This window comes from Carcharhinus amblyrhynchos, chromosome 6 (genome assembly GCF_965287045.1).
Source record: "Carcharhinus amblyrhynchos chromosome 6, sCarAmb.v2.hapA, whole genome shotgun sequence".
Lineage (NCBI taxonomy): Eukaryota > Metazoa > Chordata > Chondrichthyes > Carcharhiniformes > Carcharhinidae > Carcharhinus > Carcharhinus amblyrhynchos.
Window position 1 is genome coordinate 75,307,115 of NC_137329.1, and position 26,172 is coordinate 75,333,286.

At 43.1% G+C, this 26,172-nt stretch overlaps 2 protein-coding genes across 3 annotated transcripts in view; one reads left to right on the plus strand and one right to left on the minus strand.

Annotated features, from left to right (window-relative positions):
- Positions 1-649: 649 nt before the first annotated feature.
- LOC145344357 (vasopressin V2 receptor-like) lies at positions 650-5,558 on the minus strand. Its single transcript, XM_080191484.1, has 2 exons — positions 4,496-5,558; positions 650-846 (listed from the first exon to the last, which is right to left on the minus strand). The coding sequence occupies exons 1-2, from the start codon at positions 5,556-5,558 to the stop codon at positions 650-652; spliced, it is 1,260 nt and encodes a 419-aa protein (XP_080047610.1).
- Positions 5,559-6,476: 918 nt separating this feature from the next.
- The window catches only part of pnpla8 (patatin-like phospholipase domain containing 8), a 73,581-nt gene continuing 53,885 nt past the window's right edge, over positions 6,477-26,172 (plus strand). The window contains exon 1 of one of the 2 annotated variants that reach the window (XM_080190687.1): positions 6,477-6,568. The gene's annotated coding sequence lies outside the window, so the exon portion shown is untranslated. Of the gene's footprint in view, positions 6,569-18,402; positions 18,545-26,172 lie in introns of those variants that run through there. The other variant, XM_080190686.1, reaches the window with a different exon arrangement.

The window sequence follows — 26,172 nt, forward strand, 5'->3', positions numbered from 1 at the left end:
GTGGGATTCAAACCCATGGCCACGACACTGTGTCTCTGCAATGGTCCAACAGCAATAATCACTACGTCACCATCTCCCCAAATTATGCTTTCCTTAACATAGCATATATTGAACCATGAGCTCAATGTGTAGATGTCAGCAAGGCAAGAAAATAAAGTCACAGAATGTTCTTAACTGCTGAAGAAAAACTTGAGGATGTGTCTATTGGTGTCATATTAGTTCAATGTAATGTAGATGATACCTAATCTCATCTGTGAATGATTCATGCTTTCACTGCAATAAAATCTAGTTCAATTCTATTATTTTTAATCAACGGAGAAGAGTGTAGAACAAACCTTTCATAAAACATGATGTATGTACCCAGTATTAAATGCAAATTGTTGCTGCTGAAAATCAGATCAAATTTGGACTTCATGAATAATAAAAAGAGAAGAAACGTTAGAAATAGAAAATAGCTTTCTCTGTGAGGGCCAGATTTTAACCCAGCTAAAACGCTATCGTACACACAGTTAAAATCGGGCTGTGATCAGTGTCTGAAAGAGAATGTACATTTTAGGTGGGAGGAAAATAGGATTCTTTTAACCTTTCGATTTTTTAAATCATCTTAATTCTGTTTCCTCCAGTGACTATGATCTGAGTTTCTGCACTCTCAGACAGCTGTGAAAGCTTCTGCAACATTCTTGTCAGCCAAGTTGACGCTGGTTGTGACAGCCGACTCTTTTTGAACTGGGCAGCCTGGTTGATGTTTTGTGCAACACGGGATTTGTCCACAGAAATACATGTAAATCCAGGGATTTGTACAACTGTTTAAGTTCCCCAAGAGCATGAGGATGGTGAAAACAGCACCTGTGGGACAAATAAGAGAAATTAAATGAAGGTAGCTGTCACAAAAGTATATCTCCGGGCAAGCTTCATTGCCATTCTGGTGTCATTAGCTAGTAGCGTTAAATTTGCATAGATAGTAATTTTCTAGCATGAGTCAGAGTCATGTCCAAATCTTCAGTATTGTAGGGTAGGGAAATGTGGATAACTTTGCAAGGGATTGCTTTGTGTCTGTCAGTTTTGCTCCCATCAAGTGCAAAGTCACCTTTTTGGAAACGTACTTTTCCAGTTTGGGAACAAAACTGGACATTGTTGTCTCTCATTGTAAGGGAACATTCCATGTTTAGAATTAACATTGGAGTTTTTCAAGAGCATTGAAGAAAAACCATATTAGGCTTGAAACATTCACTCTGTTTCTCTCTCCTCAGATGCTGCCAGACCTGCTGAGGTTTTCTAGCATTTTCTGCCTTTATTTCAGATTTCTAGTATCCACTGTATTTTTTTTTAAAGTTTATTTGCCACAAGTAGGCTTACATTAACACTGCAAAGAAGCTACTGTGAAAATCCTCTAGCCACCACACTATAGTGCCAGTTCAGGTACACTGAAGGAGAATCTAGCATGGCCAATGCACCTAACCAGCACATCTTTCAAACTGTGGGAGGATATTGGAGCACCCAGAGGAAACCCATGCAGACACGGGGAGAATGTGGCAGATACTGCACAGACAGTGACCCAAGATGGGAATCGAACTGGGATCCCTGGCGCTGTGAGGCAACAGTGCTAACGACTGTGTCACCATGCCGCTCTATTGTTCCAGAGTTGAACTTTCCCATATGTATACAGAGCTTCATTGTTGTTAACCTGGGAGTGAGTGGCAGCAAGTGGCAACATTGACTGTGGAGCTTTGCGAAATACCAATTTCAGATCACTGAGGTATTATGGCTGCAGTTAATATCTGTTGGTCACCCATCAAGAAGGATTCCCCCACTCTGAATCCAAACAAATCACAATGCCATTGTAGTAAATGCATCTTAGTTCTGTGTTGTCTACAAACTGACGGTACAGGAATGTTAGGTTCCTTTTTTACTTTAGTTCATTCATGGGATGTGGGTGTCACTGGCCAGGCCAGCATTTAGCATCCATCCCTTGAGGGCATTTTAAGAGTCAACCACATTGCTGTGGATCTGGAGTCACATGTAGGCCAGACTTAGTAAGGATGACAGATTTCCTTCCCCAAGGACATTAATGAACCAAATGTTTTTCCAACAATCAACAATGGTTTCATGGTCATCATTAGATATTAAATTCCTGTTAAAGTACTCATCATTACTGGATATAGGATTTTTTATTTTTGGATACAATTCACTAACCAGCCACCCATGAAAGAAATATTACTGCTCTGTGATTTCAATCTAATTGTCCTAGTGTGAGGAACATTGCTGTATATTGACTTTCAGCCAGCCAACAGCTGCATCTTTGACACAAGATTCTCGATGAAGACCAGATGCATCTTGAATTAGCCTTGCTGGGGGAAAAAAGTTCCTGCAGTTCCTACATGTTTACACCATGAGAAGGTTTCTCAACTTTTCTGTCCAATAAGGGAGTTTTAAGAATGGAACCGTCAAGTCAGACACCAACCTGACTTGAAGATGTATCACCATCTCCTTCATTGCTGCTGGGTCATAATCCCGGAACCCTCTTTGCCTTCATGTGGACAGCAACAGTTCAAGAAACAGATTAATTATCACCTTCTCCAGAGCAACCAAGGTACAATAATAATTGACCACCTCACCTTGTCTTAAAAATTAATATATTAAAAACTAATGCCTGACTGGTTCACATGATTCAATTTAAAGTAGTGAACAGAGGGAGCGCGTTTGCTGCCTTTATCACATTAATGCAAAGACCAGAACCATTCATGCTTGTTCTTTCCCATCAGTGCATTGCTCTGCAGTCAAACCCCTTTATCTACATAATAAATTCAAAGTTTTACAATTAATTACTCTATAGACTTCTGTTCGTTATGGATTCATGTGAAGTTCATTTTAAAGGGCTACAGCAGATTAAAGTGCACAGGCTGTCTGATTTTCTGTTCAAGAATTGGAGATAAAAAGGAACATCTCTCCGTATGAGTACGCTATATCTGCCTCACTGACTTCATCAGTGCTGATTGCATTTCCTCTGTCACCCCGCCCCCCCAAAAACCTTTTTTATGGTTTCATTTTTTATCTTTGTGTAAATAAATATCTGCATGTTTTAAAATTAAAAGAGAATATATGAAACTGCAGAGTTGTTTCCTAAACAAAAGTAGTGGGGACATTAGGATGTAATATAGTGTGTGCGGGCCTGGGTGCGTACGTGCCTCAATCCGTCCTCCGGATGCACCAATTTCCTTCCACAGTTCAAAGATGTGCGGGTTACGTGGATTGGCTGTGCTAAATTGCCGCTTTGTGTCCACAGATGTGTAGGTTATGGGGATTAGCAGGGTATGGCCCGGGGTCAGATGCTTAGTCAGAGAGTCAGTGCAGATTCAATGGACCAAATGACCTCCTTCTGCATTAAAGGATTCTACAATTTTGGCCGACACTCCAGTGCAGTACTGAGGGGGAGCTGCACTGTTGAAAATGTGAAGGTGCACCTTGCCTTTTGGGTAAGAGGCTCCTCTGCGTCTTCATGTGACTGTGAAGGCTTCTCTGGCATCATTGGAATATCATCTCCCCGCCCGGCCCATGCCCTGGCCAACATTTATTCCTCAAACCAATTATGCCGAAATAGATTATCTGTTGCTACCACACTCCTGATGATGGGATCTTGCTCTGCGCGAGTTGCCTCCTTCACTCCCTACGTTGGATCACTGCATTGGGCACGCATTGCTCCCGGGCGCCGTGAAAGACGCTATATGAATGTAAAATTTTCTATTTAATCATAAAATTGTGAGTCAGCCGTTCTGACAACTCGCCAACAAATTCTGCAGAAGCACAACCTATGACAGCAATCGGCTGAGAATCATGAAGCTAAAAGCAAAAGACTGCGGAAGATGGAAACAAAAACAGAAAATGCTGGAAAAGCTTAGCAGATCCATAGATGTTGTCAGCCTGCAGAGATTTTCCAGCAGTTCTGTTTTTGTGTGACTGAGAACCATTGTTAGCAGCATGGAATACTCCAGTGATTTCCCTCTCTCTCCGTCGCTACTTTAACTGAAGGGCTGTGAGAAACACTTCCTCTTCTCCATAAAAGTAAATTACTGCGGATGCTGGAATCTCAAACCAATTGTAATTGGATAAAATCTCAGCAGGTCTGGCAGCATCTGTAAGGAGAGAAAAGAGTTTCGAGTCTAGATGACCTTTTGTCAAATGGGTCCAGATGACTCTTTGTCAAATGATAAAGGGTCACCTGGACTCGAAATGTCAGCTGTTTTCTCTCTTTACCGATGCTGCCAGACCTGCTGAGATCTTCCAGCATTTTCTCTTCCTCTTTTCCAGTCACACAGAAGGCATTCCCACTAACGCGATACATTGGGAAAGTCAGTCCTGGAGTTTTGGTTTATTTTCACTGGAGAAGGGATAGTTTGGGAAGGGTCTGGAGGGAGGCACAGGGAAAATTAAACTGGGAATGATGTGAAGATTTTTTTTAAAGGAGGTAGCGGTTTGAAAAAATGTTGGCAGGACTTACCCTCATTGATGTCACTTGGATACCAGGCTGTGCACAGCTGGACTGTGAAATAAGGTGCCCAGCACAACACATAGACGAGCACAATGACCACTGCCATCTTCACTGTTTTGTTCATGGCTTTGGAGATGCAGTTCACGTTACTGGCCCTGGAATGCACTGTGTGCGCCTCGGTCAGCTGGTGGGTCTTGGTGTAAATGTTCAGCCGGATGACCCTGCAAATCCTGACCTGACACATGGTCAGAACGACGGTGGGGATCAAGAAGATGACCAGGAAGATCCAGGTCACGTAAGCCTTGAGCCCCCAGGGCTGGACGAACTCTGCCCAGCACTGGACCAGTCCCGGGGCCACCTCTGTCTTGGAGAAGATGAAGAGCTGTGGCAGGCTCAGGACCAGGGACAGGATCCAGCTGGTGCAGGTGGCCGTGTTCCAGTACGCCTTGCTCTTCTGAAAAGTCACCATGGGATAGCAGACCGCTTGGAACCTGTCCACTGTCATCACCACCATGGTGTAGGTCGAGGCGAACATCCCCACCAGCTGCAGGTAGGCCACCGCCTTGCACAGCACATCTGGCCCCAGGAAGATCTCCGTGATGTCCCAGATGAGCTGGGGCAATACCTGGAACACGGCGACCACCAAGTCGGCAATGCTGAGGTGCATCAGGAAGATGTACATGCGGCTGCTTCGCCTCCTCCTCCTCCACAGGATCCCGATCAGAAAGCTGTTGCCCACAGTGGCCACCACAAAGATGATGCCCAGCACTGCCACCTCGGCTTGAGCCAGCTGCTCATCCCTCTCAGAGAGATCAAGGGTGCCCAAGGTGCCATTTGGGAGGACGTGCCACCTACTATAGCCACTGAAACCAGCACTCTCACTCAAGGACAGGTTCTTCATTGCTTCCTTAAGGGGGCAACTTGTTGCCTTGTGTGTGTGTGTGAGCTCTGTATGAGCCCTGGTCCCTTCCCTTCGGCTGCCCCTGTCCAAAGTGACTATCTGCGATACGCCAGCTTGTCCTGCCGGCTGGGCAGCTCGGGGGGATATCCCCGCATGGATCTTTGTCTGCATTCAAACGAGAGGCGGCTTGCGAGCTCTGCTGGGTTCAGTTGGTTCGAAGCATGTCTTCTCCTCTTCTCCTTCGCATCTGTCTGCCACGGGCAGCGTGTTTTATAGAGAGAGCCTTCGGCTGGGATATTTTACATTCTTATCGTAGACAGATGTACCAATCGGCGCGCAGAATACAACAGGTAAATTTAGAGCCGAGGAAACTCACACCTGCGAGAGAGAGGAGGGAGATCAGGGATTCAACACAAAGAGAAAATGATTTATTTCTCTCTAATTTTTGTTCAATCAATTCAATTGTTGAAAATTTCACCTCGAGGTGAAATCCAAGGTCCCTTGTCTATGGTACTATCTCTAGTTCTGAATCTCCTTTCTAACTCTTTCTGAATCTCTCCTTTTGAATTTCTCCTTTTTAATTTTCTTCTTTTAAATCTCTCCCGAATTTCTCAGGAAGAAATAATGGTAAATAATGACAAATTTATTCACTTCGAGTCATGAAAATAATGTCATTAATGCAATTAATTGTGTAATTTCCACTCCATTTGGAGAGTTCTATTCCTACAAATCCTGCCGCTAATGTCCAGTCGTGTCCTGTGAAAGCCACACAGCAAAATGAAACTCATCTCAATGAGTGCGACTGATTTCTTGACTGAAAACACACAATCACTGCTTGCTTTCCTGGGAAGCAAATGAAATACTAACACCGAAGACTGTACGGGCGAATGGGTGAATGAACTTCGGCTTATTCACTGTTACCGTTGCAAAGATTTATTCCTCTCTCTCTCTCCCTTTTGAAAATCATTGAGCAATACCGGACGGGAAGGACAGGAAGTTGTTGGAGGGACAGCGGTCACAGTAAACTTGTGGGTGAGCATGAAGGGCAGAAGAGAGGTGGATCAAAAGTGACCGGGGAAGAATGTGTAAAGCCTGAACCAGGCAAACATGAAGAGCGGAGAGATGAGATGTGTGGGGGTAAATGTCAGCCAAGAATTCGAGGAGATTTGATTCCAAGGCAGGTTGGTCTCACGCAGTGTGCACCTTTTCGGAAAGATTGATTTTAAAAAGAGCGATCTCACTGCCTTCTGAGTCCTTTAAAATAAATTCTGATCTGGCAACCAAAAAAGAAACCAAAACGGGTTTTCTAAATCCAGAGAGATACTCCACAGATTTCTATTGAAGAATCCCGTTATTGTTTTTTTTTCTGGGCCAGCCGGCTGAAACCCTTGGGAATTCCGAAACTGAGAAATCTCTCAGAATGAGATTTCCGAGAGGGAGCCACGCTAAGGAAAAGGCAGCGAAGGGAAGCAACGGGTTGCCCAAAGTCAAGGCTGCTCGCAAGGCAATCAATTTTGGGTGCATTTTATTAAGGGGGCGGTTCACATCACCCAGGGCAGACAGTTCCAACCTGCCTGCCGCATTAAAGGGACGTTTTAAAAGAGTTCCCACACCATCTACCTGGTAACGTTGTCAACTTCGTTTTTTATTCGTTCACAGAATGTGGGTGTCACTGGCTGGGTCAATATTTATTGCCCATCCCCAATTGTTCTTCACAAGGTGGTGGTGAGCTGCCTTCTTGAATCAGTGCAGCCCATATTTATTTATTTACGCCACAATTAGGCTTATATTAACACTGTATAATGAAGTTACTGTGAAAACCCCTTAGTCGCCATACTCCAGCACCTAACCAGCATGTCTTTCGGACTGTGAGAGGAAACCAGAGCACCCGGAGGAAACCCACACAGACACGGGAAGAATGTGCAAACTCCACACAGACAGTGACCCAAGCCAGGAATCAAACCCAGGTCTCTGGCGCTTGGAGGCAGCAGTACTAATCACTGTGCCACCATGCCACCCTCTGTGCAGTTAGGGAGGGAATTCTTGGATTTTGATCCAGCAACAGTGAAAGGTGATATATTTCCAAGTCAGATGATCTGTGGTTCGGAGGGGTTCTCATCCATTTGGTGCCCTTATCTTTTTAATTGGTGCTGTCAAAGGAGCCTTGGTGAGTTGCTGCAATGCATCTTCCATACTGTACACAGTGCTGCTATTGTACGTTGATGGTGGAGGGAGTGAATGTTTAAAGTGATGGTTTGGGTGCCAATCGAACATGTGCTTTGTCCTGGGCAATGTTGAGCTTCTCGAGCATTGTCAGAGTAGCACTCATCCAAGTGAAGGGTATTCCATCACACTCCTGACTTGTACCTTGTGGACAATGAAAAGGCTTTGGTAAGCCAGGAGGTGAGCTCCTTTTTGTGAAGTTCCCACCCTCTGACCTGTTCTTGTAGCATTGGTGGATGGTCCAATTCAGTTTCTGCTCAATGGCAACCACAAAATGTTGATAGTGGGGGATTCAGCAACGATAATGCCATATCAAGGGGGAACAGTTGAATTCTCTCTTGTTGGAGCCGGTGATTCTTAGCTCTTGTGTTATAAAAATATTACATAACACTTATTAGCCCAAGCCTGAATGCTATCCAGGTCTTATTACATACGACTACAGACTGCTTCAGTTGTTCTGTTGTTGTTCTACATTCATGTTCACCTCACTGTGAAGCAGCAATGAGGACTTGTCAATTCAGAAATGGCCAGATGCCAATTGTCTTATGAGTGCATTGATGCTCAGAGTTGTACAGCTCTGACTAGGCAATCAAATAGTCTAAACATTTCCTTATTCCTCCCCACCTACCATATCTCCAAGTCTAAAACCAAGCACTTTGTAACACTGTGCATGCATCCTATTGCTTGTGTCCATGACCCACTTTGTTACAAAATGGGCAATCTACATTCTCCCGTTAAATTGAAGTTTTCTTTTACTGTAAATAAATCAAATTATTCAATAGTTTGAATTAAGCAACTTCAGTGAAAAGGCACAAAAGATTCTCTGTTTGAGAAAAATTAAATTAAGTGCTAACTCAAACTAACTGACAACAAATTACTGTGAGTAAACTGCATCACTGACTTGAAACCAATGTTTTTAACCAAGATTTTAATACAAGTGGGCAGAGTGCATGCATATAGATGTTTGCAGCCCCTTTCTCCCTGGACAGAAAGTTGCACGGAAACCAAGGGCCCGATTTTATCATTTTGATTCTGAGTGCTGAATCTGGGTGCAATTCAGATCCAACTTGGAAATCTGCTCTCAGGTGCCCCTATAACCTGAAAAAAAACCGTGAGTCTGAATTGTGCTGTGGGTGGGGCTTATCATGCCCGAAGCACTGCAGCCCCCATCGGAGCTTTGAACTGTGCGTGCAAAAAAAATTGAAAAATGCTCCCATTATATCGTTCCCAGTCCGCAAAAAGCAGCCCGGGAGCAAAAAGTGGGAGCAATGGCCGCCACAGATATCGCCCCACCCCCACAACATACCTGTTCCCTTTATCTACTCAACTCCCCACTACCCAGACCGATCACGACCCTCTGCCCCATTCCCCCCCCCGCCAACCAATCGTCCGTAGAGGGGCAGCGGTCCCCCGCTGCTCTTCCACCAATCGCCTGCAGAGTGGCAGTGGTCCCCCCTGCCCCTGCAACACGTTCCCGCCCCCCCCACCACCAGAGAATGATCGGGCCTCCCTCCACACCACCCCCTCCACCTCACCAGAGAATGATCTGGCCTGTCTCCCCACCCGACATTCCCACCGCCCCCCCCCCCCACCCCCCCACCCCCACCGCCTCCACCGCCCCCATCACCGATCTAAGTTACAAAGCTGTTGGAAACTTTGAACTTATCTCTTCAGAAGCTGAAGTGCCCGAAACAAACCTTTGCCAAGTATGTCTGTTTCGCGCCAAATCTGGATGGGTGAACATGGGTAAAGGGGGAAATGTTGGTAAAGTTGGGCGGGTAGCCCATTAATTCAATTCAAATGCATGCAAATGCATTTACATCACGATTGCACCTGTTTCGGGTACAGTGCGGATTGCGGCCATTTTCGGGCCTTGGTAAGGTGGGCATCCGTGCAGACATGGGCACGGATTGCATCACACATGTCTTTACCAAGTTTTCACACCCGAAAACAGGCATGACGCAGGAGTAAAATCAGGCCCCAAGATTGTAGTTTGGGTATATTGGTCCAGTATTGCTCATTTCAATTCAGATCAGGGACCAGAAGAGTAATAATGTTCTCAGTGCCCAAATAAAGCCAAGACATAGTATAACATGGCGATTTATGTAGCGACAAACCAAATAGTTCATTTAATTTTAACAGCATCTAACACAACTCTCTTACATTGCTTGTTCCTGTTTGTATATCTTCTGATAGCTTTTCCTCGCCATTCATTTCAGCAAAGCCATCATGATCTATCCTAGTATCTTTATCAACCATATTCTCTTTTTTTCTAGTTTCAAGCATTCAATTTCTCCACCCCCTGCTATATTATTATAATTCCTCCGCTACTCTACCCTTCACCCTTTTTTGATGCTGTATTTTTGGCATACTCTTAGCTTATGCCAGAAATGATTAGGAATTGTGAACTACTCCCTCCTCTAGTAGGCTTATAAGCACAAGTTAATTCTTCAATTTTTCCTCGACTTAGCCTATTTGCACGTGGCACAGGAGGAAGTCTGAATGTTACCAACCTTGTCAATCTGGATGGTCTGGCTACTTAAGTACTCTGTACAAGATCTCAAATATTCTTTTATTATGGCCATCAGTTCCCAGGACTGCAAAATTTGGCTGCTCTGATTATCATTTCACAAAGATAAAGCAAAGTACTGCAGATGCTGGAATCTGAAACAAAAAATGCTGGAAAATTCCAGCAGGTCTGACAGCATCTGTGGACCGAGAATAGAACAAACGTTTTCTGCAGCACTTGCATTAGTCCACCATCTGGCTTCTAGAACCTTCTGGAATATGCTCCCAGGCTGTCCCGGCCTTTCTTTGACTCGTGTTGATGCAACTTGGCTTCCACTGCTGTAAAGGATTCTCTGATACCATTGCTCTCAGCTGAGCAATGGATGTTGCATGAGGCCCATCCAAAAACCAGAGGACACTGTTGTCTGATGTTCCCTATAGCTCCTGAACTCGTTTCTCTACATTCTCCTATGATAGTGCTATCTCAATGGTCTTCTTTAACTCCAAAGTAGGTTCTGCTAAAAATTTTTGTTGGACTGTCATATTGTTAATTCCACAGACCAGTCCATCTCATAACATGTCATTCAGGAGTGGCCTAAATTCACAGAGCTCTGCCAATTTTTGTAACCTTGTCAGAAATTTGGTGACAGATTCCCCAGGAGTTCACCCTGCCATGTTAAAGTGGTATTGCTGGACTATTGTGGAGCATTTCAGGTCATAATAGCTTTTAACAAAGTCTATCAATTCATTACAAATTTTGGAGTCAGAGGCATCTGAGTAGGTCAAGCTTTTTATTATACTAAAGGTCAGGACCTTGCATGCCATCAACATCATCACTTTCTGCTTCTTGCCCCCCTCAATATTGTTGGCCTGAAAAAAGTAATGCATGCACTTGGCATATAAGGCCCAGTCTTCAATGCTTGCATCATAGACTTCAGGTTTACTAATAAGAGGCATTTTTATTTCCGGAGGATTTGTCTTGTCAGTAAGAATGGTTCAGAGCAAAGAAAAGATACTAATTTGACTCTTCGTCACAAATATAACATAAAAACATAGAAATTAGAAGCAGGAGTAGGGCATTCGGCCCTTTGAGCCTACTCCACCATTCATTTTGATTATGGCTGATCATCGAATTCAATGTCATGACCCCACCTTCTCCCCATATCCCTCGATCCCTTATCCTCTGGAACTATATCTAATTTATTTTTGAAATCAGACAATGTTTTGGCCTCAACTACATTCTGTGGTCATGAATTGCGCACATTCACCACTCTCTGGGTGAAGAAATTTCTCCTCACCTCAGGTTTATCCCTTATCCTCAAACTATGACTCCTAGTTATGGACTCCTCCACCATCAGGAACATTTTTTCTGAATCTACCCTGTCTAACCCTGTTAGAATTTTATAAGTTTCTATGAGATCCCCTCTCAGTCTTCTAAACTCCAGTGAATATAATCCTTACTGACTTAGCCTCTCCTAATATGACAGACCTGCCGACCCAGGAATCGACCTGATAAACCTCCATAGCAAGGAAATCCTTCCTCAGCTAAGGACACCAAAACTGCACACAATACTCCATCACTGAGGCCATTCTTCGTCACCATCACCATTTATTTAGAACATGCTGAAATTGTCACTGCAGTGTACAGGTCAGGCCCCAAAGTTTTTCAAATGCCGACCTGAGTCTTATTGGGCGAGCCTGCACTAATATTCTACGAGGTCCATGTGGAGGTCTATTGATGATTCCCCCATGACTATCATAAAAGTCAGCCTCTTTAATCTAATATTACCCTTAACTTTCTGAATGAGGCATAGATGCTTGTTGAGTTTTTGTCCTTCAGTAGAATGTGTTTTTGTTGCAGATTTTAAATTGTTTCTTTAAATTTTTCCCAACATTAATTTACCACCATACGTTTTAGTACGTTTATCCAATGACTCCAGCCAATTCTCCCCTCATACCTATATAAATTGGTCTTGGTTATGTTTAAGATTTTTGTTTGTGATTGAAATACATCACTTTCAAACGTAATGTGAAACTGAATGATGTTATGATCACTATTTTGCAGTGGGTCTTTTGCCATGGCATTACTAACTATCCCTACTTCATGACACTATATTAACTTTAAGATAGCTTTATCCCTGGTCAGTTCCATGATGTAGGCTCCAAGAAACTATAGCAAAACTAGTTCTCTCTTTCTAGATTTTATAAAAGTAATGTTTTCAGGTCATGAGTGATGCTGGTAAGGCCACGTTATTGCCAGCTCTGGATATGCCGAGAAGTTTGTGATGGGCCTTCTTGTTGAACTGCTAGCTTTTGTGGAGACAGAATCATGCTATATAGGGAATTCCAAGACATTGAACAATGAACAGTGAAGCAATGGTAATGTAAATCTAAATTAGATTGTTCAGATGTTAATGGCCCAAGCTCAAGGCATAGCATCTAATATTCCAATTAGGCACTTAACAGACTTGCAGAATCAACATTAAGTTCAATAATTTCAGACCATGAACTCTTTAAATTTTGTTTTTTTTTAACCTTGTGCTGGTTTGAATCTGATTTTTTGTGATTCTGTTATCAGGCAGAGCTGATCATTAGTCTGGCATTTAAACCCATTCTGGATAAATGCTTTGTTTTTTTCACTCCAGGTATTTCCATTCTCTTTGCCTTTTCATGACATCAATGTCATTTAATCTATCCTACTCTCTATCCTATCCAAGTAGGACAGCTAAGAAAATTGTTCTATCCTAGAAAATGATTAACTTCTTGAGTGGCATTCTGGCTTTATTCTCTCCCCACAGATGCTGTCAGATCTGCTGGGATTTTCCAGCATTTTCTGTTTTTATTTCAGATTCCAGCATCTGCAGTATTTTGCTTTCATCATTATCTGACTCTTGTCAACCCATGCCTGGTTAAGATCCAGATTCAGCTGTGGGCTGGTTCTAGTTTCACCCACCAATGGAAATAACTTCCCTACTTCTATCTTATCTATTCCCTTCATAATCTTATATAAGAACATAAGAACATAAGAAATAGGAGCAGGAGTAGGCCATCTAGCCCTTCGAGCCTGCCCCGCCATTCAATAAGGTCATGGCTGATCTGTTGTGGCTCAGTTCCACTTTCCCGCCCTCTCCCCATAACCCTTAATCCCCTCTCTTATCAAAAACCCATCAACCCACTTCTTAAAAATATTTAGCGAGGCAGCCTCCACCACTTCAACGGGCAGAGAATTCCAGAGATTCACCACCCTTTGAGTGAAGAAGTTCCTCCTCAACTCCGTTCTAAACCGCCTCCCCTTTATGTTTCTATAAGATCTCCCCTCATACTTCTGAATTACAATGAATATAGCCCCAGTCTACTCAGTTTCTCCTCATAAGCCAATCCTTTCAATTCAGAATCAACTTAGTGAATCCCCTCTGCACCTCCTCCACTGCCAGTATATCCTTTCTCAAGTAAGGAGATCAAAACTGTACACAGTACTCCAGGTGTGGCCTCACCAGCACCTTATACAGCTGCAACATAATCTCGCTGTTTTTAAACTCCATCCCTGTAGCAATGAAGGACAAAATTCCATTTGCCTTCATAATTACCTGCTGCACCTGCAAACAACCCCTTGAGATTCATGCACAAGGATACCCAGGTTCCTCTGCACAGCAGCATGCTGCAATTTTTTATCATTTAAATAACAGTCCATTTTGTTGTTATTCCTACCAAAATGGATGACGTCACATTTACCAACATTGTGTTCCGCCTGCCAGACCCTCACCCACTCGCTTAGACTATCTATATCCTTTTGCAGATTTTCAGCATCCTCTGCACACTTTGCTTTGCCACCCATCTTAATGTTATCTGCGAATTTTGACACACTACACTTGGTCCCCAGCTCCAAGTCATCTTAGTAAATCGTAAACAATTGTGGTCCCAACACTGATCCCTGACGCACACCGCTAGTCACTGATCGCCAACCAGAGAAACACCCATTTACCCCCACTCTTTGCTTTCTGTTAGTTAACCAATCCTCTATCCATGCTAATACATTACCCGTAACATCGTGCACTTTTATCTTACGTAGTAGCCTTTGGTGCGGCACCTTGTCAAATGCCTTCTGAAAATCCAGATACAACACATCCACAGGTTCCCCATTGTTCACTGCACATGTAATGTTCTCAAATAATTCCACCAAATTAGTCAAACATGACCTTGCCTTCACGAACCCGTGCTGTGTCTTACCAATGGGACAATTTATATCCAGATGTCTCATTATGTCTTCCTTGATGATATGCTGCAATAATGCCCTAGGGCTGTGATGACTGTAGGTGCTATACATTTGATGAATTGCTACCCCAGGTTCCTGCTTACTATTCAGGTGGATGTTAAAATATACCATTGTTTGATTCAAAAGAAGAGCAGGAAGACCTGGACAATATTCCTTTATCAACCACTATTGCCAAGAAAAAGATTAACCAAACTTTCCTTCATTGCTATCTGCAAGATAGTGTTGTTGCAGGATGTTTGCTGTTTTGCCTATCTGATTACAATTACTGCATTCTAAAAGTGCTTTGCGATTATTTCACGTGAGGAATTCTTTTAACTTTTTTTATTGCTAAAACAGGCTGCTGAAATAATCCAGAGACCCAGGGCAGACCAGGGCAATGCTATGGGGATCTGGGTTCAAATCTCATCATGGCAGATGGTGAAATTTGAAAGCAATAAAAAATCTGTAGTTAAAAATCTAACGGTAACTACGCAATCAGTGTCGATTGTTGTAAAAACACGTATGGTTCACTAATATGCTTTATGAAAGGAAATCTGCCATCTTTATCTGATCTAGCCTACATGTGACTCCAGAGCCATGGCAATGTGGTTTTATGAAGGGGAGGTCATGTTTCACGAACTTGATTGAGTTTTTCGAGGAAGTGACAAAGATGATTGACAAGGGTAGGGCAGTGGATGTTGTCTACATAGACTTCAGTAAGGCCTTTGACAAGATACCTCATGGCAGACTGGTGCAGAAGGTGAAGTTGCAAGGGATCAGAGGTGAGCTGGCAAGGTGAATACGGAACTGGCTTGGTCATAGTAGACAGAAGGTAGCAGTGGAAGGGCGCATTTTTGAATGTGGCATTCTGGCTGTGACAAGTGGCATTCCTCAAGGGTCAGTGCTGGGACCTTTGTTGTTTGTAATATATATAAATGATTTGGAGGAAAGTGTAACTGGATTGATTAGTAAGTTTGCGGATGACACAAAAATTTATGGATTTGCGGATAGTGATGAGAACTATCAAAGGATACAGCAGGATATAGATCAGTTGGAGGCTTGGGTGGAGAGATGGCAGATGGAGTTTAATCTGGACAAATGCGAAGTAATGCATTTGGAAGGTGTAATATTGATAGGAAATATACAGTAAATGCCAGAACCCTTAAGAGTATTGATAGGTAGAGGGATATGGGTGTACAGGCACACAGGTCTTTGCAAGTGGCAACACAGGTGGAGAAGGTAGTCAAGAAGGCATACAGCATGCTTGCCTTCATTGGCTGAGGCACTGAGTTTGGAAATTGGCATGTCATGTTGTAGCTTTACAGAGCCCTAGTTAGGCTGCACTTGGAATATAGTGCTCAATTCTGGTTGCCATGCTACCAGAAAGATGTGGAGGCTTTCCCAGGTTGTTGCCTGGTATGGAGGGCATTAGTATGAGGAGAGGTTGGAGAAACTTGGACAATGAAGGTTGAGGTCAAACTGATAGAAGTCTACAAGACTATGAGGGGCATGGACAGAGTGAATAGTCAGAAGCTTTTTCCCAGGGTGAAAGAGTCAATTACTAGGGGGCTTAGGTTTAAGGTGTGAGGGGCAAGGTTTAAAGGAGATATATGAGACAAGTTTTTTTACACAGAGGGTGGTTGGTGCCTGGAACTTGCTGCTGGGGAATGTGGTGGAATGATAGTGACTTTTAAGGGGTATCTTGACAAATACATGAATGGGATGGGAATAGAGGTCCCTGGGAGGGTAGGGAGTTTTAGTTCAGTCGGGCAGCATGGTTGGTGCAGGTTTGGAGGGCTGAAGGGCGTGTTCTTGTGCTGTAATTTTCTTTGTTCTTTGACTCTTAAATACCATTTGAAATAGCCGAGCAAGTTGAATCAAACAACTAAAACATCTCAAAGGAATGAAATCAGATGGACCACCTGGTGTTAACTTTGGCACTGGAAACAACCATGGCAAACTCAGCTCTGTCGACATTGCAAAGTCCTCCTTACTAACAATAGACTAGTGCCAAAATTGAGCGAGCTATCCCACAGGCTTGTCAAAGAACAGCCTGACAAATTCATCCCATGGAATAAATTTTGCAATGTGCCAGATATCATCATCACCATCTTTTTGTTTTGTCTTGTCCCATTGGTAGAACAGACCGTGTGGAGGTGTTGACACAGTTGGTGTATAGTCAGGAGGGAGTTGCCCTGCGAGTCCTCTACATCAGCTATGGACCTCATGAAGTCTCATGGCATTTGGTCAAATATGGACAACAAAACCTCCTGCTGTGGAGACAAAGTTCTATCTTTAATTTAAGTCCCATTTTTAACCAATATCTGTCAGGTGTCCAGCTAACCAGTAATCTCTCCCACTCTTACCACCTGGCATTGACATATGCTGGAAGTATTTATAAGCTGATACTGAACCTCTTTAGCCATATTGTGAATACACCTTCCTTGACCTTCAAGTCCCTGAGTGACACTTGAACCCAGACTTTCTGGCTCAAAGGCAGGGACACTATCTACTGTGCCTCAAAACCCCTTTGATTTCTAAACTGCAAGGGAACAATTTAAAGCTATTAAAGTGCTGGACTGAACTTCATATAGTATTTCCAAAGAAATATCATTAAATCATCTAACTAAAGCCTTGCATTGGCCATCTCACTCCTTATCAAAGTAGAAAATCCCACCAAACCTGTACAAACATCCAACAGGGGAGGTGATGATCTAGTGGTATTATCGCTAAAAACTCAGTTTATAGGGGCAGAATGGCACGGCACAATGGTTAGCACTGCTGCCTCAAAGTGCCAGAGACCAGGGTTCAATTCTGACCTGTGTGGTGTTCGCACATTCTCCCTGTGTCTGCGTAAGTTTTCCTGGTGCTCCAGTTTCCTCCCAAAGTCCAAAGATGTGCAGGTTAGGTGGGTTGGCCATGCTAAATTGCCCCTTAGTGTCAGGGGGATTAGCAGGGTAAATACATGTGGTTACGGGGATCGGGCCTGAGTGGGATTGTTGTCAGTGCAGACTTCATTGGCCAAATGGCCTTTTTCTGCACTGTAGGGATTCAATGATTCTATGATGCCAAAATTTAATCGGTCCAAATAGCTTCATACCTGCAAAGTTCCTTGTTGCTATTTAACTGAAAGTTGACATGTTCAGTATGACCTTAGTTAACAAAGATCTCTCAAGCACTTCAAAACCTCCTTGATATATGACCAAAAATGTGCAGGTTAGGTGGATTGGCTATGCTAAATTGCCCCTTAGTGCCAGGGGGACTAACTAGGGTCAATAGGTGGGGTTATGGGAATGGGGCCTGGGTAGGATTGTGGTTGGTGCAGACTCGATGGGCTAAATGGCCTCCTTCTGCACTGTTGGGATTCTATCTAATATTTTGCCATTTAAACTATGTGTACAAAATCCATCCAGTGGCAGGGAATATGAACTTTCATGTTTTGTCACTGTCTCTAGAGACAAAGGACATTTAAAGTCCAATCTGACTCTGCTTCAAAACATCAAGAAGGAGTCATATTAAACTTTCCAGCTAACTTTAAGATGTTGTCAGACCAGCTGGATTTTCCAGCACATTCTGTTTCTATCCCAATTAGAAAAGCAGGGATCCATTTGTTGACAAACGTGTATTTTCCTTCACCAATGTGATTAGAAGACGAGGGAGGAGAAGGGCAGTATTATTATTTCCTGTGAGTGTTTTCAATGTTGTCATGATGTGGATATGCCGGCGTTGGACTGGAGTAAACACAGTAAAAAGTCCAACAATTCCAGATTTAAGTCCAACCAATTTATTTGATAGTGAGTTTACTATCAGACTTTTTACAGTGTTTTGAACTGACATACAGAGTCATCACTGCAGTAGCCCACACCTCTGACCGCCAGTAACCCCGGCGCTGACGTCACAGATAACAGCTGGGCGGGGTCAGCTTGCCTGCTCTCTCTGATTGGAGGAGGCTGGCGGTGGCCTGCCTGGCCCAGCCATTGGGCGAGTTGCTCTGGAGGAGAGGGGCGGGGATAGTTAGTGATTGACAGATCCAGGTCCAGGCCCAGGCCGCGGAGTGTCGTTGGCTCTCGGTGTCCGAGTGAGAGGGGCCCGTAGCTTTCGCGGATGATAGAGTCTCGGCGGCTGGGCAGCTGCCAGAATCTGGTTAGGATGTCCGATGCGGCGGACCGGGCGGGTAAGCTTTTCCACCTCCGGTTAGCCCACAGCCTGGGTCTGTTGCCCAGAAGCCGGGCCTGCAGAGGTCCCTCGTCCTGTCAGTGCCCACATCCTCAGCCCCGGATAATTCCCCCCCCGCCGTCCGTGGGAACGCCCCTCTGCATCTTTGTTTTGTCTTTGTTAACAGTTATATAGGGCGTTGGTGAGAGCACATCTGGAGCAGCTGTGCGCCACCTTCATCAAGAACTGCTTTGAAAGCTAAAAGCAAATTACTGCGGATGCTGGAATCTGAAACAAAAACAGAAAATGCTGGAAAACCTCAGCAGGTCTGACAGCACCTCTGAAGTGAGAATAGAGCCAACGTTTTGAGTCTGCATGACTCTTTGTCAGAACTAAGAACAAGGAAAATTAGAAGAGATTTATATTATGTTGGAGTTAGGGTTCGTAACTGGAATGGAGAAGTTATTGTAGGAAAGTATTGCACAGGAACAGACCGTTTGGCCCACAGTGTTGTGCCAAGCATGATGCCAAATTAAACTGAGGGCAGCAGAGGCCATGATTGCCCATCACTTCGGAACAGCATTTGCCTGTTTTATAAGGAAAGGCTGGACAGGCTGGGACTGTATCCATTGGAATTCAGGAGAACGGAGAGGCAATGTTATTGAAGTGTAAGGTCCTGAGAGGACTTGACAAAGTAGATAGAATCCCGACAGTGCAGAAGGAGACCATTTGACCCACTGAGCCTGCACTGACAATCCCACTCAGGCCCTATCCCCATAAACCACATATTAACCCTGATAATCCCCTTGACACTAAGGGGCAATTTACCATAGCCAATAAACCAAACCTGCGCATCTTTGGACTGTGGGAAGAAACCCACACAGGGGAGAATGTGCAGTCTCCGCACAGTGACCCAAGCTGGGAATCTGACCTGGGTCCCTAGTGCTGTGAGGCAGCAGTATTAACCATTGTGCCACCATGCTGCCCAGGCAATGTTGTGACAGTGTTTCCCCTTGTGGGACAGGTTAGAACTTGGGGGCACAGTTTAAAAATATGGGGTCTCCCATTTAAGACTGGGATGACAATTTTATTTCTCTTGGGGTGTCATGTGTCTTTGGATCTCTCTCTTCTGCAAAGAGTAATGGAGTTGGGGATTGAGAAATAATTTTAAGGCTGGGTAGATAGATTTGGAAGTGAAATGTTATTGTGGGTAGGCACAATGTGGAGTTGAGGCGACATTCCAATCAGCCACAAATTTATTGAATGGCAGAACAGGCTTGGTCGTTTTTTAGAACAGAAAAGGCTGACAGGGGAATCTGACTGTGGTGTATAAGGATATGACGTGGAGATGCTGGCGTTGGACAGGGGTAAACCTGTTGGACTTTAACCTGGTGTTGTGAGACTTCTTACTGTATAAAGGTATGACAGGTATGGATAGGAAGCAACTGTTCCTCTTAGTTGAAGGGTCAGCAATGAGGGGACTTAATTTTAAAGTGAGGGGCAGGAGGCTTAGAGGGGATTTGAGGAAAAATATTTTCATTAAGAGGGTGATGGGAGCATGGAATGCACTGCATGGGGTAGGGTAATACAAGCAAAAGACCTCAATCTTTAAAAAGAATGTGAATGAGCACTTGAAATATCGTAACATATAGGCTATGGGCCAAATGCTGGAAAGTGGGATTAGTTTAGATTTAGTGTTTTATCGGTGCAGACTCAATGGGCTGAAGCGCCCCTTCTGTACTGTATGACTCTGGTTTGAGGGGCTAATTTGTATGCATGTATTTCCCCATTTCATGGGGATGGCTTGAACCATCCCGATGTGCAAAGATAACCTCCCAGTTTCAACGTAGTCCACCATCTCCTTAAAACCCAGCCCTTACCCTGCCATCCTGAGTGAGTGGGAGAGGCTTATGGGCTTATTTGTTATTAAGGTTGAGGCCATCCATTCAGTGTCTCCTGTTGCATCTCCTTCTTTCAATTGTTCACCAAGCCAGGCCCTTGTAAATGACCACCCTCGCGCCAGTGTTTTCCAAAGCACCTTTGCTGCAAATGCTTATTTAATTCTCTCTGTTGGATTTTTGCCCCTACCACAGGCTGGAAATGACCCTGATTATATTGACTGTTTCAAGTCAAATATGGTGCTTTGGAAACTGGTTTGAAATTCAGAACCAATTCAAAAGAAGAGTCATATAGGTAAAAAATAACTTTTTTCAGAAATAATTAAGTTATTTTGGACTCAGAACGTTGACTCTCTCTTTCTACCCCACCCCCACCCCTGATGTTTCCAAACCTACTGAGCTTTTCCAGCAGTTCTCTTTTTTTTTCAAATTTCCAGTGCAACAATATTTTGCTTTTATTTTATTCCCCTGTGACTATGATGCATTTTCTCTCTGTTATTCTCATTCCATTGGCAGTCTTTGACACAGTTGACCACAGAAGCTTGACCTCATTTGTGTTCTATGCACAAGGGATTGCTGGGTTGTCACACAAGTGGGTTGCCTACCTGATTTCTCTCATCCCATTCCCTGTTTGATTTGAGGAATGCAAAGATTGATTCACATGTTCCAGTTGTCATGTTTGTCTTAAAGTTTATTTATTAGTCACAAGTAAGGCCTACATTAACACTGCAATGAAGTTACTGTGAAATTCTCCTAGTCGCCATCCTCTGACGCTTGTTCGGGTCAATGTACCTAACCAGCGCGTCTTTCAGATTGTGGGAGGAAACTGGAGCACCCGGAGGAAACCCATCCAGACGGTGACCCAAGTCGGGAATCAAACCTGAGTCCCTGGTGCTGTGAGGCAACAGTGCTAACCACTGTGATGCTCATGTTAGTATGGTTCAGTTAACTTATCGAATGCATCTCCAAGGAGTTAGCAGAAGTATATTTTGCTTTCTAAAGTTTTTGTTCTTGTTTTTACTTTTGGGATAATGTTTAAGTATAAGGTGTATTATAAGTATTTCTAGTAACATTGGGAGGGCCAGTATATGAGAATAATTGCAGCATTCCATGCCAATGCATTGGTATGTACAATAAGTTTCACATGTTTGCTCACATGCAAGTTTATTGTATATGTGCAGACAATGTATTTGAAACACTGATTTTTATAGTTTTCACTGCTATATCAGAAGTGTCTCCTTACTAACGAGGATTTAATCTGTGGCGAGGGCTAAAGATGAAAGCATTGGTCTTCCCAATATTTAACTCATGGGAATTATTTAAGACCAGATGTCAGGGAAGCAGTCTGAAGTTAGAGAGACCTTGGGGATTAAGCAAGGTGGTAGTGGGTTGGAGCATCAGAATATACAGAAGCTGATATTGTGTCTGTGGATGATATATAGATGGAAATGAGTCGGAAGTAAATGATAGATCCTAGAATGATTCCCAAATAAGGGAAATGCTTTGAGGAATATGATAAAAAGGAAATGCAATGAAACTAGTTATATCGTGAAATTGTTCTGCCTCCTACAGTAACTTGGTGTAAAGATTTTCAATTTATTTTGACTGATATTGTAGTACAAGCAAAAATGTGCTGTTTTGAACATTTTCTTTCACATTGGCAAAGCAGTTAATGCCTTCTTGTGAATGTCCGAATTTATTCTATTTGAAATGATTTCCAATTTCAGTTCCATTGATGATATAAGTTGATTCATGATTAATCTCCTGAAATGTCAGTATTTTGATTGGCCTTTATAAACCAATTGAACTTTCTTCCCATAGTTCATTGATTACAGCTTTATGACAGCGTAGCTTGTTCACATACCAATATTAGGTGAAACATAGGTTTAATTGCTCACACACCACTAACTCGGTGATCAATTTCACCCACTCGGTGAAGTATTATCTGAGCCATCCAGCATAAGTTCATAGGTTGTTTTTTATTCTTTCATGGCATGTGGGCATTGCTGTCTAGGTCAGTATTTATTGTCCTTGAGAAGATGGTGGTCAGCCACCTTATTGAACCCCTGCAGTTCACATGCTGTAGGTGCATCAGCAGTGCTGCTTGGGAGCGTGTACCAGGATTTTGACCCAGCGTCAGTGAAGGAATGGTGATATAGTTCCAAGTCAGAATAGTGTGTTCCCTGGACAGGAGGTTACAGGTGGTGGTGTTCCCATGCATTTGCTGCCCATGTCCTTCTGGTAGGTAGAGTTCATGGGTTTAAAAGGTGCTATTGGCCAAGTCTTGGTGAGTTGTTGCAGTGCACCTTGTAGATGGTACACACTGCTGCTACTGACCTTGGGTGGTGGGGGGATTGAATGTTTCAGATGGTGGATTAGGTGCCAATCAAGAAGGTTGTTAAGCTTCTTGAGGGTTGTTGGAACTGCACTCAACCAGGCATGTGGAGAGTATTCCATCACACTCCTGACCTGTGCCTTGTAGATGATGGACAGGCTTTGGGGAGTCAGGACTTACTGCAGAAGTTCCAGTTCTGATTTATATGGCTGTTCCGGTTTGTTTTCTGGTCCGTGGTAATCCTCAGACTTTGATAGTTGGAGATTTAGCGGTGATATTGCCCTTGAATGTCAAGGCCAGATGGTTGGATTCTTGTTGGAATTGGTCATTGACTGGCACTTCTGAATGTTATTTGCCACTTGTCAGCCCAAGCCTGAATGTTGTTCTGGTCTTGCTGCAAACGGACAAGAACTGCTTCAATATCGAGGAGATGCAAAGGGTGCCGAACATTAAGCAAACATCAGTGGACATCCCCACTTTTGATATTATGGTGGAGGCAAGGTTATTGATGAAGCAACTGAAAATGGTTGAGACTAAGACACTGCAGGAACTCCTGTAGCGATGTCCTGCAGCTGTGATGATTGACCTCCACTCACCAGAAGCATCTTTGTGCTAGGTGTGACTCCAACCAGTGGAGAGTTTTCCCCCAGTTGCCATTGATTTCAGTTTTGCCAGGACTCCGTAATGCTACAGTTGGTCAAATACTGCCTTGATGTCAAGGGCAGTCACACCCATGTCACCTCCTAGAGTTTGGCCCTTTTGTCCATATTTGGACCAAGGCTGTAAGAAGATAGGAGCTCAGTGGCCCGGCGAAGTGTCAAAATGAGTGTCAGTGAGCAGTTTATTGATGAGAAAGTGACTTGTAATAGCACTGTCAATTTCACTTTCCGTCACTTTGCTGAATAAATGAGAGTAGACTGATTGTAATTGGCTGGATTGGAAGATGCCAGAGTTCTAACTGTACTAGAACAGTTTGGCGAGGGGCTCTGGAGCATGAGTCTTCAGCACTATTGCTGGAATATTATCGGGGCCCATAGCCTTTCCAGTATCCAGTGCCTTTAGCCCTTTTCTTAATATGATGTTGAGCGAATTGAATTGTCTGAAGACTGGCATTGTGACACTGGAAATCCCAGGAGGATCTGAGATGATTCACCCCCTCAGCGCTTCTGGCTGAAGATGATTGCAAATACTTTGGTCTTTTCTTTTACACTGATGTGCTGGACACCTCCCTCATTCAAGATGAGAATATTTGTGGATGCTGCAGGTTGAGTGAGCAGTTTGTGCTTACTTGAATCAGGTAACAGTTGAAACACAATTGATCTCAGTTCGGAACGAAGAAGAGGTTAGACAGAGTTTCTCTGATTGCTCTCTCAGGGCACCTTTTGATGATGTGTGGTATCAGGCTTGTCAACAGATGCCTGTTGCAGTTAGGTGACTCTGTCTGATCACCCACGAAGGGAAGGGCCATTGTCTAACAAAGGTTACCGACGGTGACTGATGCTCTTGGCACCATAGTCCAGCAGAGGCCAAAATAGGGAAAATTCAAATTTGGCAGAGGAGGAAAAGTAAACCTTTTTAAAGCTCACCCCAAGCATTTATTATTTTCCAGAATTCTTAATTATCATTCAAAGTCACTCTGCTATTTCCCTGATGTGAAGACCATAAAATTGATGCCTAATCCATGAACTAAACATACTGGAAAATGGTTAGTCTGTATCTGAAAAGACATTAGTTTGCATTTAGGCCTGTCATTATTAGGCGCTCCTAATTGTACTGTTTGTTGACCTGCTCTGCACTGCCAGTATTTTCTGTTCTCATTATATTTGGATTTCTATCGTTTGCAGTTTTTGTTCTGTAGCATACTTCTGTTGTCGTCATTCCGTTTAGCATCAGGAATATGGAGAGCAAAACTCATCTCAATGCAGATGGGAAAAAGCCTCAGACTGGTATCACTAGGCTTATTTAGTGCATTAGTAGAGGTATGATTAAATTGTTATGGTGCTCATATTTTGTCACCAAGATCTTCTCACGATTATCCCCATCAGTGAAAAGATTTGCAGCATTTGTCTCATCTTATATGTGTCTTTTACCAGAGAGTGGAAAACTTAAGTCTTGTATCTCAGAATTTCTGATTGTGCCACTGGATGGTAATCGGAGTTCGAGTAGAGGTAATTTATAGACATGTTCTGAATCCAGCCTATGTTGATGAAAATCTTACTGATGCCGCTGATTATTTACATTCTGTACTCTCCGCTATGGTACAGGTTGCAAGTTTGAACCTTGAATATGGAAGTCAGTCTTAGGAAGTATTCCTGTATTAATTTTGTAACTTGCTGTTGTTAATTCATAACATAAAAGGAATATAATTTGAGCTGAGTTCTGTCAAGTAGTTGGAACTTTAAAACAGTCTGTTGGCTGTCAACCTGTGGGAATTCTGAATCATAACCATAAAAACTGGAGTGCATGCAAAACTTAAACCACTTAGAAACTGGGTGGGAATGGGCACTTAAAAGAACACTTTTCTTAACTAATATCATTATCAGAACACTGGTACCTATCATAAACTGCAGTTTAACTCTCGCTTTCTTCAATGAGCATTCATTAACTAATGTTTGTTCTCAAGAATTATTACCTTGGATTGCACAAAAAATTGAATTGATTTATTATTGTCACGTATTGGGATTTGTGAAAAGTATTGTTTCCTGCTCACTATACAGACAAAACACACTGTTCGTAGAGTACATAGGGGAGAAGAAAAGGAGGAGGTGCAGAATGTAGTGTTGCAGTCAAATTTCTAAACAATTTTAAAAGACCCTTATTAGAAAGTTTAAAAGAATTAGTGTGCAGATTTAAGAACATGGAACAAGAGTAAAAGATGGAATTGGAAGTTACCATCTTGTAGAAAGACGTCATCAGTCCTCCTCTGTCTATAAAGCGTACGTGCCTTTTGTAACTCAACCACGTGTCGAGAAGGGGGGACATCCACTGATGTTGGGAGCAAAAGTAATGGCCAGTCACCACTTTCGGCATGTAAAGATATCTCTGTGCATGTCACTGAAATCATAGCAACAGTTGGGTGCATCACTCTCATATTGTGTCAATGAGTTAGTAGCTTTCCAATCCTGAGTTGTGTCTAGCCATTCTTGAATTGTGTCTAGAGAAAATACTTGGAGTTTTAGATATATGGCACAAAGTTCAGTCAGTTGTGAATGGATATTGTCACTTCGTGGCGAGAGTGTTTTGAGTGTCTTTGCTGCAAGAAGTGTAGTGATTAGTGTGATTTTCTTTTATCCGCGTATTGATACCAGCACATGTGAATTGATCTAATAATAGCATGGGAGAAAAAACACTCACATTAAATTCCCTGTAACAGAACAATCTGAAAGCAATAATCCATGTGATTCTTTTGGCAAT

Bases quoted from the DNA above. Each gene is read 5' to 3' on its own strand.
- LOC145344357 (XM_080191484.1), bottom strand. From the start codon at position 5,558: ATGCAGACAAAGATCCATGCGGGGATATCCCCCCGAGCTGCCCAGCCG. The intron at 847-4,495 runs GTAAGTCCTGCC...TTTGTCCCACAG, and splicing joins TCCAAGTGACATCAATGAGG to GTGCTGTTTTCACCATCCTC.